This window comes from Ambystoma mexicanum, chromosome 8 (assembly GCF_040938575.1).
Source record: "Ambystoma mexicanum isolate Mex_15411 chromosome 8, UKY_AmexF1_1, whole genome shotgun sequence".
In the NCBI taxonomy this organism is placed as follows: domain Eukaryota; kingdom Metazoa; phylum Chordata; class Amphibia; order Caudata; family Ambystomatidae; genus Ambystoma; species Ambystoma mexicanum.
In genome coordinates this window covers 1,197,822,207-1,197,839,782 of record NC_090929.1, presented here as the reverse complement: position 1 = coordinate 1,197,839,782, position 17,576 = coordinate 1,197,822,207, and the positions used below count along the sequence as shown (strand labels likewise).

Genomic DNA, 17,576 nt, shown 5'->3' with positions numbered 1-17,576 from the left:
GGTACATGGCATCTCCTATACCAAGCCATCTCCTGTAAATATGCCTGAAACTTAAATTGGGGGTCTGGCCCATTACCAGTGCTAACAAGTAAATAGCTGGGATCTGGTGCAATCTCTTCTTGCTGTTTAGGTTCTGGCACAGCAATAACCATGGAATAATTAATTTACTTTCTCTTCTTGGGCCCATTATATCACTGCATAGGAGAAGGTCGGCCAGATCATTGTTAATCAAGGCTGGCCTTTGGACTAAGTATTGCAACTTTGATTTTGCCAGAACAGAATGCTCCAGTTTAGATGCCTCCTCCAAACCTTGTCAATAGAGAATGGGCCATAAAATTCAACACTAGGAAATTGTAGGCAAAACAATTCTATGTAATGCATTTTCATGTGAAATATATATATAGGGATCTCTGTGTGGGTGGTGTAGGTGTCCGGACAGAAACAATCGTACCCATAATGCCAATAGGGATTCATGAGAAATGCTTATAAAATAGCTCGTTTTTTCATAGTTTCTGACTTTTGTAGAGAGTAAGGGTTGCTGATTGTTACACTTTCAGGCATCCTCACTCAAGTTTTATTTTCTATTTTTCTTTACCCATTCTTCCTTTGCTAGTTACCCACTGCTGACATAGCTTCCTAGTATTTTCTGTCAACAATGTAGGCACGCTATTTTATAGGTACAATCTTCACGGCTTTACCCTAAAATATCGAGGAAAAAAGCACGTTTACTGTGCATTCGGTATTAACCAATAAATAAAATTCCATAATGCCGAACAGGGGGAGTGGAGGTTGTGGGGGTATCCCCCGCTCCTCCTGTTTGGCATTATGGGCTTTGTGGGTTGCAGGGGTGTCCCCCGTTTCCATGACTTTGGACACAGGGCACCAGCTCTAGCCCATGTTAGTGGGAGGGAACTGGCACTGCACGGGTACAGCAGAGTCGGCGGCACACTTCTGTATGTGGATAGTGATCTACATGATCGCGGCGCAACAGGATTTTGCGATTTGATCTTTTCGGATTTGCAATTTCCTGATGCGTTGCTGTCTTCTAAGTATTGCTGTTGTTTCATTCTTTTTTCTGGGAGCCTGTATTCCTTTTTAGGGACCAACTGCATAGCTTTCCATACCTTATGGCAAGGATAATTATTAGAAGGCCTTATTGGCGCTTGTGGCCCCTCAGACCATTTGCTGTTGTCCCCTTGACCCCACCTACACTCTGGCTTGTCTGCCAAGCCTGGCACAGAAGTGGTGTAGATAATAAGGAGCTTGCCTCCAGTGTTAAACACTTCTCAACTACACCTTTGAGGTCTTCATTATTTAATTGTCAACATCGACATTAAGACAAGGCAGTTCAGAAATAACATGCAGTGGTAAGTGGGAGCAGCTAATGGTGCAGAAAGAGAGAGCGTCGTCGGAGACCAAGGGAAATCATTATAAAAAACAAACATTGGCAATAAGTCCTTTTTTTGCTGACACACAGGCTGTTCCTTTTGTTCTACAGGTGTGATCTTGCAGGTGTTTCACAATTTGTTAAGCACAGCCTCAAAACACTCAATGTCTCATATGCATAATATAGTCACCAAATGTAATGTGCAGCACCACAGGTCCAGTTGATCTCATCATAAGACACATGCAGGCTCAGATGCCCCATCAATGCCATACGTTGCCAGACAATGGCCCTCATTCCGAGGATGGTGCTAGTCATGGCGCTGTTAGCGCCATGACTAGCACCAATACCGGTACCGCCACTGACGTGGTGGTATGGGGACTTACCGGTCCATTGCGCCCTTTGCGGGACCGGTAAGTCCCCATTTGAAATGCCATTCCCCATTCCCATTCCCATTCGGAAGGGGGAAGAGGGAAGGCGGCAATAACGGTACCGTAAATTACGGTACCGTTATCGACCCCGGTATCCTTTTGCGGTACCCGTCCTTAACGCCTGCTAAAACCAGGCATTAAGGAAGGACCCGCAAAGGGACCTCAGAATAGGGCGCAAAGGGATTACCGGCACCGGTGTCATTACCGGTGCCCGGTATCCCTTTGCGCCCGGGTTGTAATGACCCCCAATAGTTAAATTTCAAGGTGCAGTGACCACATTTATTTATTTATTTATAAAAAATTCTTATATCATCGCGCCACACGGCCAAAGTCCTCTGGGCGTGCACGAACAAGACACAGACAGACAATGGCACATATAAGGTATGTAAGGTATCATGGCACATATCCAGTTGCTGTTATTCCTTGCCAAGCTGCCTCCCCAGTATGCCGTAAAATGTCTTATACACATGTTCAACTATTCATAAAAAGTGTCCAGCCTCATGTGTCCTGCTACTGCATTTATATGCTTACTACGGCCTCAAAGCCTATATTATGCCATCCAAAGTTAATTAGTCATTGTACATGGCAAAACATATGCATGGTATAGCCCTCACATGTCAGACCGGAATTTCCCATTAATTTAATCTAACTTTGTTAAGGCAACACATGAATGGTGTTGTCAGCAAAGTTATATATTGTCTCAATTCGCTTTAAAATCCATGATATTTTCTAAAAATAATCTTTAGGAAGTTCACCAACTACACCAATTTATTTTTCCTATCACGTTTTTAGTAAATGTTACTGGCCAAAAGTACTTTAAAATGCATACTTTGGCACCGTTTCTTTTTCCACAATTATCCATTTTGGGAAACCTCCCGAACTTCCTCTTAAATTGCTCTTTACAGTGTTTACTGTATTAGTCATGGTACCTAGCCAGTGTGCTTAAAAATGAACCATTTGTTAAATGTTTCAACGAAAATGCTCCGGGGACAAGCAGCCAAAACTATTTGACTTTATAATTGAAACTTTTCATGTTCTTTCAATATTACTGACTATAATTAAGAACAAATATGATTTTTACAGGAGTTGGAAACCCCACTGTCATTGAAGCCAAGGTATACATTTTTTAGGGGCTTCGAGAGTTGGGCAGTGGCCAGTGATCAATGTGGTTCACGGACAAAGACCAAAGCAAACACTTTGCCACCTTGAAAATGTTTGGCAGTACGCCTGCCTTGTCGCACAATTTACCGTTACCGCCACTTGTTCTGACGGCATTACCGCCAGATTACAAGTGGCGGTGACATCGTTATTCACTAGTTAATTGGTGACCATGGGACTCATCGGGGGATTTTGGTGGAATTCCCGCAGCTGTAATCCTGCTGAAATTTGGCGGAAAGGTGGAAGATTCACCTCCAGTTAGTTACTCAAGGTGAATCCACCAACATAACGCCAAACTGTGTAAGGGAGGCATGGTATCACAATTATGACACTGACACAAAAGGTAAAATTTGTAAAACCTTTATTGAAGTTTCAATGGAGTTGGAGAAACTCCTAGTTTGCCCTCTCGCTAAAATGGGAATAGTCTCGACCATCAAATAATAAACAAAACAGTCCTAGTTGAGTCTGTCAAATCAAAATGGCCTATAATAAAAGCTAATGCCTGGTCTATATCCTGAACAAAAAATGTGAAAAGGAGAGCAAGTATGTAAAGGAAATTCAGTGTTCAAATTTAAAGAATAAATGTGGCTGAGTCAGCTCTCCTCCCCACGTTGGACAGCACGGATGAAGGTGGTCCCTGTAGGCAAGATGACACACTCTGGCTCAGGATCTTAACACAAAGGCAGTTCAATAGGTGGATCAAGGCCCACCTGGCCTTACATGTTAAAGTATTTATTTCCAATTTTCAAGCACAGTTCACCAAACAGTTCACATCGGTCCCTCTCTGCCGGCCTCAGACCTCTTAAGGCAAAATTTCACATCGGTCTTCCTCAATCGGGCTCAGACCTTTCACAGCTAAAATTTGTCAGTGTCCCTCAATTGCGCTCAGACCTTTCACAGCAAAACAAAACACTTGCAGGGGTTGCCTTCCCCAAGCTTCATTCACCTCCATTAGGGGTTCTCTTCCCCTAACTTATTATACCTTCAGTCTCCATGTGTCAGGCACAGACCGTTTCCTGATGTTGAGATGTTGTGTTGAAGACTTTCGAATAAGCGTGGCTTTTTCTTCAGACCTCCGCAGGACCACTTCGACTTTCCAACTTGTAACTCATACTTCTATATCATTTGCGCTAGTGCTTCCTGGTCTGGGTAGTTCACTGTATAATGCACCAAAGTTCAACGTTCACCTTTTTACTCTCCCCCTTTTCTCTGTGTTAATTTCAATCACCTCACTTTTACAGTTTATTCACTTTACCGCTACAAACTTTTCACCTTTTACAGACACTTTCGAGTGGACTACTTCATTTCGCCAGAACGCTCTGTTACTCACTATCGCTGACTTTACAGCTATCGTTACTTCAAGGTTCATTTGCAGGTCTGCCTTTCTTCATGTCTCATCCACTTGTGTGTAGCCTTCAATTGTGCGATAATATGTTGCTATTTCAATCTTTCTTTTGCACACAGCGGTCTTTCACATGGCTTGCCAACTCGCAAGCTGTGTGCGTGTCTTATTAGTTCTGTGCTGATTTGATCCTCGAGTCAAGGTTAGTACCACAGGCTTGCCCTCACCTCCCCAACTCTGTTGTTCACCCAGGAAGGTCTCTGGCGTCCTTCAAACACAATGCAGCTTTCTTGTTTGGGACTCGCCCTTCTCCATTTGCCTTTCGTGGCCTTTTGGAGGCAATAACCTCCTGCAGGGAACTCCTGAGATTCTCCTCCTGTGGCTCTCTTCCCTCTGTCCGTTGCTCTGCTCCAGTAGGTTCGCCTTTGCCCGTGAAGTTCTGCTTTTATTCGTGTTCCACGTTGCTCAGAGTGTGTTTCTACGTTCCGCTGTTTATCCGTGTGAGGAGAGCTAATTGGCATCAGGTGTATGCACTTATAGTCAAGTGCCTGACTGTGTCTGACCCAATTAGTGGGACATATCCAATGTGATGTGTAAGAGTTAGTGTTGTTACTCCTAGTTGCCCTCTTCCTCTGCCCAGTGTTTGTGTTGAAAGAGGGGGTGGAGTTGGGACATTGAAGAATCCTATGAAATAGGAGGGATCATATGTACGGGAAAGGGAGGAATTCTGCGTCTCGCCACCGGCAGCCACACCCCCACTCGAAGATGATCCTCCCGCATTGGTCCATCCACAGGGTCCGGATGCAAAGGTGATGGCCAAGCCCTGGCCACCTTAGAGAGAGATCCCCAGGGACTAGCACCGTTTGGTTTCTCACATAAGCCAGCTCCAGGCAGACAACATTGAGTAGGCTGCTGGTCAAGTGACCAGGCCTTGCCACTCAGCTGCTCCACCCAACTTCAGTTTACATGCCTTCTAAGCCTCTACTTAAGGATTGTAGGCCAGTTGCAGGCAGGCAGCATTGAGTAGGCTGCTAGTCACGTGGCCAGGCCCTGCCACTCAGTTGCTCTACCCACCTCCAGTTTTTTCATGCCTTCCAAGCCTCTACTTAAGGACTGTAGGCCAGCTCCAGCCAGAGAGCATTGAGTAAGCTGCTGGTCAGGTGACCAGGCCCTGCCACTATGTGGCTCGCCCCACCTCCAGTTTTTGCACCTTCCAAGCCTCTGCTTAAAGACTATAGGCCAGCTCCAGGCAGACAGCATTGAGAACGCTGCTGGTCCCGTGACCAGGCTCTGCCACTCAGTTGCTCCACCTACCTCCCGTTTTTGTGCCTTCCAAGCTTCTACTTAAGGACTGTAGGCCATCTCCAGCCAGAGAGCATTGAGTAAGCTGCTGGTCACGTGAACCAGTTCCTGCCACTCAGTTGCTCCATCGACCACCATTTGTTGTGCCTTTCAAGTCCCTACTTAAGGACTGTAGGTCAGCTCCAGGCAGACAGCATTGAGTAGGTTGCTGGTCACGTGACCAGGCCCTGCCACTCAGTTGCTCTGGCTACCTCCAGTTTTCAAACCTTCCAAGCCTCGACTTAAGGATTGGAGGCCAGCTCCAGCCAGAGAGCATTGAGTAAGCTGCTGGTCATGCGACCAGGCCCTTTCACTCAGTTGATCCACACACCACCTATTTAATCAGTCCTCCTTTGGTGTCCTCATTGGCGGAATCCTCAGCAAAGAATGTGCAAAGACATGGACCTCACATGTTTGTGCCTGTTCGTGCCTGGTAGGGCCAAGGATGGGACCGGCTATCCTGAATTTCACCTACAAACTAATTGCTAGTACTACTACTCACCAAAAGACATCACCATGTGTCTCCTCCCTCCACAGCCCATCCCTACTCTTAGTAGTGTTTGAACAGCCAAGTATCCTGGGCAGCCCTGGCAAGCTACCCTAGTGAACCTAATCAATATTGCCCTTGCCCCATCCAACAACCACAGTGCACACGCCCTCTCATGTTGATCAATGCTCACGCAGTAGTCTCTCATGCTGCAGAGATCGCTGGCCTCATCTTGTACAAAACCTTGATGCCCTGTTCATCACTGAAACATGGTTCACCCCATTCTCCCCACATATTTTCAGTGTCCTCCTACCCCAAGGCTACCCCCCCAACATGCCAACTGGCCAGGTAGGGCAGGAAGCATTCTGGCAATTATCCACATTAGCGATTGGCCATGCTCCATCATCCTCTCTCCCAGAACAAGCTCATTTGAATCACTCGCATGATGGTTCCCTATATCGCACAAGGAACCCATCACCTTCCATCTCATCTACAGACCACCTCACAGGGGTGACTCTTTCATTGCAGACATCTCCAGCTTACTATTCTCTGCCAAATTAGCACATTCAAATAATATCTTTCTCAGTGATTTTAATGTCCTGAGTCACAGACTCACAACCACACTTGAAGCACGCTTTTCACACTGACCACTTTCATGGACCTTAGGCAAATTGTGCTCTCTCCCACACACAACAAAGGCAACACCCTAGACTTAGTCTTCACACCATCCCTCATCATCACCTGTGTAGAACCTATCCCTCTTGACTGGTCTGACTACGCCACCATCCCATTATCAGTCACCCACTCTACTACGGCTCATAAAGGTTTGGCTAAGCGCCCCCTCACTCAATGCCGCCCATTCAAAACCTTCCCTTCAATGAGCTAGAAGCAAACTGTGCAGACTTCTCCACCACAGGGAATGCCTTGGGTCTTCTAGAATTATTAGCAACTCTGCTATTAAAATGATGGACACGTATGCCCTCTAAAATCCAGCCAGGCTAAGACCAAGCCATCTGCCCCATGATACATCCCATAGCTAGCCTAAAAAAAACTCAATCAGAGCCCTGGAGAAATGCTGTGGCAAAAACCATAACTCTGGAGACCTCACCAGCCTCAAATTTCTGCATGTAAACCATAGGATTCTGATTACTGGGGCCAAAGCTGCTTACTGGTCCCCCACCATTGTGGCAGCCTCTATCAGGAGCAAAGCCCTCTTTGAAGTAGTAAAGAAATGTACCAAACCCTCACCCGATCCCAAGGTACCAGCAACTCAGGAATAATGCGACTGATTCAACACATTTTGTATTGAAAAAATAGACAAAATCTGAGATACCATTGAATTAACCTCCACAGCATTAGCATCCCCTGAACCCAGGCATAGACACTGCCCCTCTGGCCTGAATTCTCTCCTCTCTTTCACCCAGATCGCCTAAAAATGATTGCCTCCCTCAAACCTACTTCTTACTCTGACTATATCATTCCAGCCTCCATCATTTAACAATTGAGGGCCTGGTGCTCAGCACGCTCCTCAGCATCATCAATGCCTCCCTCACAGAAGGAACATTCCCATACACCTTCCAGACTGCCCTCATACAACCTCTTTTGAAAAAAACAACCCTAGATCCAGACGACCTGGTCAACTACAGACCCATTACGAACCTCCCGTTTGTTGACAAAATATTGGAAAAAGTAGTTGCTGCACAACTACTTGCAAGAATCGAACGACTCCACCTCCAAATTAACTATCAGTCAGTGTTCCGCACAAAGTGTAGCATCGAGACAGCCACCATCCATGTGGTGGCCAATGCTCTCTAAATCAAGGATAAGGGTGACTCATGCCCCCTTGCCCTCCTTGAGAAGGCAGCATTTTGGGGCAGGTTTATTTATGAAGAGGAACAGTCTCTCCAGTTGTGCTCTTAGTGCCGACATTTCGCAGTAGCCAGAGGTAGCTGCTGCTAATCATGGCTTCCTCTTTTGTACCTCTGGGATTGTCCTTACTAATTGAGTGTGTATGGGATAGAAAGCAAACAGAACTCTTAAGAAATGAGTGAATCGCTACTAACGCATGTGTCCCTGGCCACATATTTAACCCTGGTCTCTGAATGCTCAGAAGTTAAATATTGCAGCATGGAGTGCACACTTTTGAAGAGCAAGAAATAAATCACACGCGCAATAGATTTGCATGGTCTCCAGGGAGTCACATGGCTCGTTACGAAAGAAGGCAGGCAGGGTTAGTGAGGGAAGATTGATAGGATCTTCTCTTGATGTTTGCAGAACCAGGAGAAACTCGCATCTGTGTGTGTCGGCTTTCTAAGGGGGTTTTTGATTGTGTGCACATGCTTGTTGTATCTGGAGGGTTGTTTGTTGTTTGCGAATGTTTGTTATTTTGCATGGTTTTTTGTGTGTTTCTTGGGTGGTTTGGGTGGCCCATAGGGCATCTGTGGTACTTGGGAGGTATGCAGGAGAAGAGCAGGCGTGGTTAGTACATTGGTTATCCATCACAGTTCTTCTAAGTGCAGAACATTGGCCACCTTCACAGTTCATCTAGGTGCAATACATTGGCTACCCTAAAAAATTCCTCTAAGTGCAATGAATTGGTTACCCTCAGAAATCTTCTAAGTGCGATACATATACTAACAATATATCTAGGTGCAAAACATTGACTACCCTTGAACGTTCTTCTAAGTGCAACAGATTGGCTACCTTCACAATTCATCTAGGTGCAATACAACGACTACCCTTGAACATTCTTCTAAGTGCAATACATTGGCTACCTTCACAATTAATCTAGGTGCAATACATTGACTACCCTCGAATGTTCTTCTTGGTGCAATATGTTGGCTACCTACACAGTAATCCAGGTGCAAATTCCTCCAAGTGCAATACATTCGCTACCCCAAAATCTTCTAAGTGCACTACAATGGTTACCATCACAATTTCTTTAGGTGCAATACATTAACTACCCTCCTACATTCTTCTAAGTACAATACATTTGCTACCCCAAAATCTTCTAAGTGCAATACAATGGTTAAAATGTAAAAAAATAAGTGGGTAAACAAGGTACATATTCGTGCACAGATAACATACCACTTGGCATTCATTAGTCATTAAAAGGCAAACTGTACATTTCTTGTAGTACTTCTTACAATGAACAACAGTGGCACTAGAAAAGCCCGGCCACTTATAATACAACCATGATTACTCACTACTACTGCTTCCAGTGTATTAGTGAACCTACCACATTTGTAATGTTGACATGCATTTTGGATATGTGAATTACTGGGGTTTGAAAAAAGTGGAAATGGATTGTATCTATTACAATGTGAAATTGCAGTGTGCATGACTGTCAATTAAGTAAACTATCAATGCGTTCTAAAGATACTTATAGATATTGGAAATTCATTATATAAGTTTTATGTGAAAGAAATGGTGCAATAATAATATTTATTGAACAAGATAGTTGGTGCCTTAAGGTGGTACATCCACTTTGATTGCAATTGTAATAATATGTATTTTATATGGATTATGCATTTATGAAATAAAGTAATTGGCAAATTCGTTGAACAGGGGTTTACTGTTTACGAAATGGCAAAGGAATAGACAATTGGAAAGTAGTGAGAAAAAATGCAGGTCCCTTCTCATTGGTCAACCCATACATATTTCAGCCAATTTATAACAGTAAAACTAGCATGCAACAACCAGACACGTCTCTGTGCAATTGAGAATGTTCAAGTCAATAAGATTCACACTGTGTATTGTGATTCTTATTATAACAAAACTGTTTAACAAACAATATACATTCCTATGATCCAAGCATACAGGGTTATGATTATATGTATAAAATTATATTAATAAAAACTTGATCAACCAGCCACATTCTCTACCATACATGTCAAATCATCTTTGAGATGCTTTCTATCATAAAGCCCACTTACCTCAGCAACTAAAGCTCCATATGAGGGGCCCAGCAGAGCAAGGCTGAAAATCCCTAAGAGTAAGAATGACTAGAGCTACCAAAAGTCCCATCCATCCGATGTGCTGTGACACAGTGACCGCACATTCATCATCACATGGACTTGGAGATGCCATCCCCATGTCCCTGAGACCAGCAGTAACTCAACCCAGTTCAGAAAACCCAAACTGCAGAAACTATGAACCCCCAGCCCCCAGGATCCACCTTTGGTTTTGAATGGAAAACCTGGACTGTATCTGGAAGAGTCGACAGCGGATTCTGGAGTGGGAAGACTTGGGAGGAATCTTGCCCAGGTCTCTAAAGACAGAGAGAATGCTGAATGGAATGTTCCAAGACCAAGTTATACAAACCTGGCTGGTGAATCATAGGAGGAGGACTATGAGTCCCACCATTCCCCCTTCCTCCAAATGGAAAAACCGGAAGAGTTCAGAAAGAAATATTTTAGGATTGAGGGCCAGGAAGACCAGAGTATCTCACAGGAGTACCTTCCAACACTCACAGTGCACTTTCATGGGGAACCTGCTACCTATTCCCAGTCAACACTCAAAAGGCAGAAGCATCCAGAATACACCTAGAGATAGAGCGGCACCCATCCAGTGGAGAGAACATTGAGAACTGGAATTTAAGCCCTCCTCCATGAGGACAGATTTAGACAGTTTCCCTCCGTACTGAGCATGCCTAGACGCATCATCTGACTATTCAAGCCAATCAGGAGGCGTCTATTCAAGCCACACTCTAGAAGAGAGATAGCTTCCACCACAGCAGAGGACATGAGTTTTGGAGCTTCAGAGTGGGAGGCAGGAGACAGAAAAGGAGCATTGGAGGAGGCTGGTGAGAGCATAAGTAACTGGAGCAGGAGGAAGATGGCTGTAAGGAGGTTGTTAGAGAGCAGGAAATGAGGCTGCAGGTGATAGAAAGTAAGGACAGGGTTTGAAGGAACAAAATAAGTAATTAGGTGGCTGTAGGGAGAAGCAAAGGAGAGGTGGAAGGGGGAAGGAGTGCAAAAGAGATGCATATTTCAAGAGAGGGTGGGAGAGCATTAAGAAGGAGGATGGAAATTGCATCAAGGGGAAGGAGGAGGAGTGACAGCAGAGGATGAGAGTGTTAAGGGTTGTAGTATAGAAGAGGATAGAAGGAGGCTTGTGGAGGTGGAGTGTATTCAGAAGATGTTGGAGGAGATACAGGGGAGTGTATCAAGGAGTTAGTTGAATAAGAGCTGGGAAGCAGAGGGAGATCAAAAGAGAGAAGTTCAGAAATGAAGCGCAGAGGAGGATTACATAGATGCAGTTGGACCCTGAGCAAAGTAGGTGTGTGACAAGAGGTTGGGTGGAGACATGAGTGTGTGGCGGGGCATCAAATAGGTAGACATGATAAAGAGAGGAGAGTTGAAGCATGGAAGAGAAGGTTACCAGAGGCACAAGACCATTATCAATCATCCAGGAGGTAGAAGAGGCGTGGGATGCTGGGGACAAGAGCCACGATGGGGAGGTGGCAAACAGAAGCAGAGCCAGCCTATACAGCAGCTATTGTGGCCCCTTGTGTAAGAAACCATTACACCAACTGCTCCTCCTACTAACAAGGAGTACTGTGCAGGTGCACCTAGGGAGCCAGGCAAGGGGGTGTGGTGGGGTGTGGGGGGGTGGTTGCAAAAAGACAAGAAGCCATGAAGCTGGCCAAGGAACTAAGAAGCAAGATTGGAGTGAATGACAGAGAAGGAACAATACAAAGAGAATTTTCTTTAGCCCAACATACTGTATTTCAACCCTAGAGACTTTTATTTGAGTCTAGACCCTTTTGTTTGGTCCCAAAGATTTGAAGACAAGGCGAAACCATCCTGTACAGTGTTGGGGGTGACACTCAAAACAGTTCCACCTTGCAGACAACGTAAACCGTTTGAGAGTGACATACTGCATTGTGTCATGTGTAATTATGGTTGCAGTACCTGGGTTTGAAATCGCACCACATCTTCATCAGACGTCTAAATCATACATGTCAGCTCTCAGTGTATTTGCATCTTGTAATGTCACAGTTCTGTGCCTTGATTGCACCTGTTTTAACATATGCCTGCACACCAAAGTACCTTATGCTAATATCTTCAAAAAGACATGTGCAGGTGGGCAAGGCACTTGTTTATGATTAACAGTTGATTAGCAAGTGCTAATTGATCACTTCTCATCGCCTAGGCAGTCTGCTAATGTGGACCTTAAACCTTTTCTCCTGCCACCAAGACATTAAAAAAAAGATATAGATAGATTTAGAGCCACCTTTCCATAGAAGCTATTGTAACTGCCTAGGCAAATGCTGGCTCTGTTGGTTGCTGGTAAACACATGGCCCAAGTGAAGATTATTAAATTGGTATCGTGCTCTTTTTAAAGAAATCCCTCGTCTGAGCAGCCATTTAAGAATGGACCTTCCCCACTCTGCAGCAACTGCTACCAAGTAGCAAGAATGCATTGATGACAGAAGCCTGATATGTTGCAGCTGATGCAACTCCAAAAGTAAACACACAGCCTCGTTAGTATCACTTCACTACACAGTAAAAAACATAACGTGGAAGAAAATGTGTCTCTCTCTCTCTCTCTCTCTCTCTCACGAATCCTAATGTGCACTGCAACGGTTGTTGGCACACTGCCCTTTTTTTTTACTTTCAGACAGGAAGTTGCCTCAGATGAATGATGTCAAGCTTCCAGTGATCAACCTATTCTTATTACGTGTTGCCGGTTGCTGTAGCTGACACAGAGTCATGGTAGAATGGCTACCCCCCACCACCGCACAGTAGCCAATTTAAGGGCTAATTTACATACTTGCAAGGTGTCACTTATGCTTACTTTTAATGTTTTAGTAAGTCAATGGTGCAGGGTACAACTGACTGCTCCAAACATCATGCTTCTGAGTCCGCATTTCCCCAAGCTCTGGACTTTGGCATCACAATGACCCATTTTTAAAAAAACAATCTTGTATTCTAGTATTGCATATTTTTCCCATGTATTTTCATGATTTTCTAATGTATATAATATGCATTTTTACAGTTCAAATATGTTTTTGAGACACCATTAAATAACATTGTGCCATACATTTTTAAAGTTTTATCACGTGCCATTTACCATCACATTATATAAATACCAACACATTTGATGCAATTCAGATAAGTAAGACACGTGTTATAAGAAGAAGTAGCAGACATTGGGCCTCATTACAGGTCTGGCGGTAGCCGTGCCTGTAACAAAGGCGCCGTGCCGCAGGAGCGGTGATTTTACCAGCACCCGCGAATGGGCAATGACTGGGTCATGCCAAGGTCGGCGGACCCGGTAATTGCCCATTCAAGGGTGCCGGCAATAAGGGACTCCCCATCCCCATTGGGCCCCATAAGGCTGAATGGGAATGGGGAGCTTGGATGCACCAGCACCGTTCCTAATGGTGCCGGTGCATCCACGAGTATTGCTGGCGGGCAGAGCGAGACCCGCAAGCACAACTCGTAGTATGGTGGTATGGTAGCAACGGTGCCAGTATCAATACCGGCGTCGTTGTTGCCTTGCCGCCATTCTTATAATGAGGCCCATTGAATCTTTAATGTGAGTTAGTCTGGATGCTGGTTGTGCACATGAGAAAATAAACAGATTCATGGACCTGAGCTCTTCCTACCTTTACAATGCCTTTGGCGATAGCGTCAATCGATGGCTTGATGTACCCCTTGCTGGTGATTGTAAAGAGAGTGTACTGGAAGTAGCCAGCCGGTCCTGAATGAGTGTGAGTACCACTCAGTATAACATTGTCCTGTCTGTAGAGGTTTCCATATTTAGGCTGCAGTAGCTTCATCACCTTAAAAATACAATATAAATTATCAGAGTGAATGTTCTGGTGCCAAATGAGATCTTGAGTACTTCCAGCAAAAATAATTGGGAATTAGTGCCATGAAAGGTTAGGATGAAAACACTTAACAGTTGTCTACGGTTGAATGAATTCATACAAATCATTATTTACACATGTGCCTATTAGTCACATGGCTCACGCGCCGGCTCTTTGTGTCTGTGCACGCGTGCTGATCTAAACTTAATTATTTTTTACACAACAATGAAATTAAAAAGAAGGTTACTTTCAGAAGAAGCAGTTTCCATTTAAACATTGTACTCCTCATTAAATTAGAAGTCCATAGTACTGTGTATGGATTTATTGCAAGTGCACTGATTAACGTTGACATATGATTTGCAGTCACGTCACTGTCCATGAATGAGTCATTCTTTGGTAGTGGTTTTACATTTGAACAGTGGGTTAGCCTAGGAGGTAAGTGTGTATGTGTTACTACGCTAAGCTTATAATATAATTGGTCTTACATAATGTTTATGACTGTAAGTTAAAATGAGAGTGTAGAGACAATAGTTGAAATAGGAGTATGGTAATGAAGTAGGAGACTGCAGTTACAGTATGTTTCAGGCCCAAGATCAGTCTTCTGATGGAATTTCTGGTACCATTGCTTCCATCACTATTGAGTGCATGTTTCCCCTTTTTTGCAGTTAGTCCAGAATGCAGAGATTGTTCTTTTGCCCTGGTTCACAGTTGTCTGTGTTCCACTTAATCTGACTGTTGCTGTTTGGACAGTAATCAACTTTAGGCTTGAGGCTGTGCAAGGGCTACGGTTGGTGTGCGCGTATGGAGGCATGTGGGGCAGAGAAGTTGTGCTCTTTTGGTCAAGCATACAAAGGCTGAGGGCTGTTCCATCCAGTTTAATTGAAGGCTTGGCTGGAACATTTCTGTTTCAGCAGATCTCCGAAGAGTGTGGTGTTGAGTTCTGTTTCAGGTTAGGATTTGGAACAAATCTAACTCTTCGATGCTTCACAGCACCCTGGCAATGCTCCCGCATATTTCTTTCCATCTATACATTGTTTGGCATAGTGTATGTCCTTTAGCTGATTGGCGTTTTCAGATCCAAATCAGCATACGCAGCACGGCTACACTCTTCGGGTAGGCTAGTCCTTTCATAACAACGGTTGTCTGCAAACAACTTTAAATTTCATTCTGGGATATTGTACACAGAAAGCCAGTGGGGAGATTTCAAGGTGGGTGTGCATTGTTGCTTTGTGTCCGGTGCAAGCTCACTGTGGAGGTATGCATTCGTAGTCACTGCATTCTATATATGAGTGATAAAGCAATGCCCAGATACATTGTACACAAGGACCAGTGCTCTTGTCAGCCGGTTTGCAGAAGTGGCAGGATTTTGCTTTTAATGGAGAATTTGAAGTTAGCCCTCCGTGACCCTTCATTTAATTGGGACATACATCTGAGACCAGTGGTGAACATTCTGCTTAGATTCTTTGGTACTGTGTTGGGGTTTGGTCAGGGGCACCCAAATGGAATTGATTCTGCTTTGGAGTTGCTCTACGCAACAGTATTGTTTTGTTTGGCATCATTCAAACCGAGAAAGATCTCCTTCATAGTGAAGTAGATTTGGTCCAAACATATGTTGATGTTGGCGTGGCTCCCTGACACTTTGTCTATATGAAGGTGGGTCTGGCATACTCAACATGTATGGAGTTGTGTATGATTCTGCCTGATGACCTGTGCTAGTGTTAGAAAACGAAAAATAGCAATGGGAGGAACGACGTCAGTTCTACACTGCACAGAACTTGTTCTTGGATGAGTCTTATAACCAAATTCGTATTTGCTTTGTGCAATTCTAGGGCAATACTTGAATCTACTTTACAGCAGTCCCTGAGATTCAAATCACCTCTTCAGCCTTTATCACAATCCAATGTTTCATTGTATTTCCTGTGGTTGGGAGATCAAGTGCTATGCATCATGATTGTTCTCATCTTGGGCAGTCTGGAGGTCCACCCTGATATAAACCAATATGAGCTCTGTTCCTCTATTTGGTTCACAGTCATGCAAAATATTGTGTTATTGGGCACATTTCTGATATTTTCTGGTCAATTTTCTCACAAGGATTGTCATGGGGTAAGGAAGTCAGATCTTAGCTAATAGTTGTTGACAATTTCTGTGTCACCAAGCAATTGTTATAAGGGGTGATTATTGCTAATTTCAGGGGTCTATGGACAACCCCTTCTTTTCTTGACAGACCCATTCACCACGTACGAGATGCCACGTAAAGATTTCAAAATAACTCTGTGGCATCCTATGCTCTCTACACCACCATTACAGCGTGCTGAGTTCTGGCTTGCTGTTATATTCTATGTCTGGAAGCCCAACTCTCTATAGGCACCAGTTTAACGAGGCTTTCCAGGAGAAAGGAGGGCCCATCGGCATGCAAATAAACTGAACATAGCTTTCCTTTCTGTACTTGCATTTTCATGGCGGGTCATCCACAACAAATTGGTGCATTGAGTCTCCTCTCTCATAGGATGACCCACTGCGTTACAAAGGGCAATACCTAGTGTTCTGGTTGATTCCTCAAGCTCTGGCTCCTTACTGTTCCACCCACATTCAGGTGGGGACAGCCTGCTGTTTTGCCACCTCGGCACCAGTGCAAGAAGCATCCTGTACCAAACAGTGCCATTGGGTCTGTGTGACAGGATCTGGAACTGGACCATGTCAAGGAGGAGCAGCGACCTCTCCCAAACAGGAGCAGAGGGCCTACCAGGGTGAAAGCCAGAGGCAGCCCTGTCCCACATGCGGGAGCTGAGTGGGCAGTCCTTGAAAGCCGCTCATGTGTCCTGAATGTTAATGTGGGTACCACCGTCTGCCACACAATTACTTCCACTACTGTTGCTTGTAAGAGTTGTCTTGTGTCTTAATCAGGACAGCAACTTCCAGAATGCACCCGGGCACAACCAAGAAAACCCGCACCGGAACCGGGGGAATATAATCAAAACCAGAAACTGGGATTTTACTTTCCAAACAAAGATGAGATGCCAACATCTAACATCCAACCCCTGACAGACCCTAGGTGAATTGTGGCACAACAGAAAATAAACTGAGACTGACAGGGGACTGCAGAGGAGCAGTAGAGACACAGAAATCGTCTCCAAAACAAATTAGAAGCAAAACTCACCAGCACAGGAAGAAAACTAAAAGGAACATGAGCAGCCTGAGAATGATGAAACAAGAGAGAAACTAGGACAATTAGTAGTATGTTTGAAGGGCAATGAAAACAAAACTTGAAGGAAACCCTAATGTGACCTCTGAATAGACAACAGGGCCACCGCAATGTTAGATGATTCTGGATCAGATAATTGAATCAGGCAACAGAGTTCAGTTTGTATCAAACAAGATGATCGCCTTTCTCAAACGAAACAACATCTGTCTGTCATCTAAGAGCATCTCTCTATCATCCAAGAGATAATTGACAAGTTAAAAGAGCCAACAGGATGATAAAAGATCTATTAAACTAGCCATAGCTAAGGGATCAGACAGTTACAAGGCAGTCCAGAGAACACTGTTAACAATCAACAATCACCCGACACCCCTTTCCAACTCATGAGAAGACATAAGGCAAACACAAAGTTAGA

The 17,576-nt window shown here is 44.4% G+C and overlaps 1 protein-coding gene across 1 annotated transcript in view; it reads right to left on the bottom strand.

Annotated features, from left to right (window-relative positions):
- Window positions 1–17,576, bottom strand: part of ASAH2 (N-acylsphingosine amidohydrolase 2) — a 475,375-nt gene that overhangs the window by 404,614 nt on the left and 53,185 nt on the right. The window contains exon 4 of the mRNA XM_069612073.1: window positions 13,759–13,935. Within this exon, the coding sequence (XP_069468174.1) occupies window positions 13,759–13,935 (177 nt within the window). The remainder of the gene's footprint in view (window positions 1–13,758; window positions 13,936–17,576) is intronic.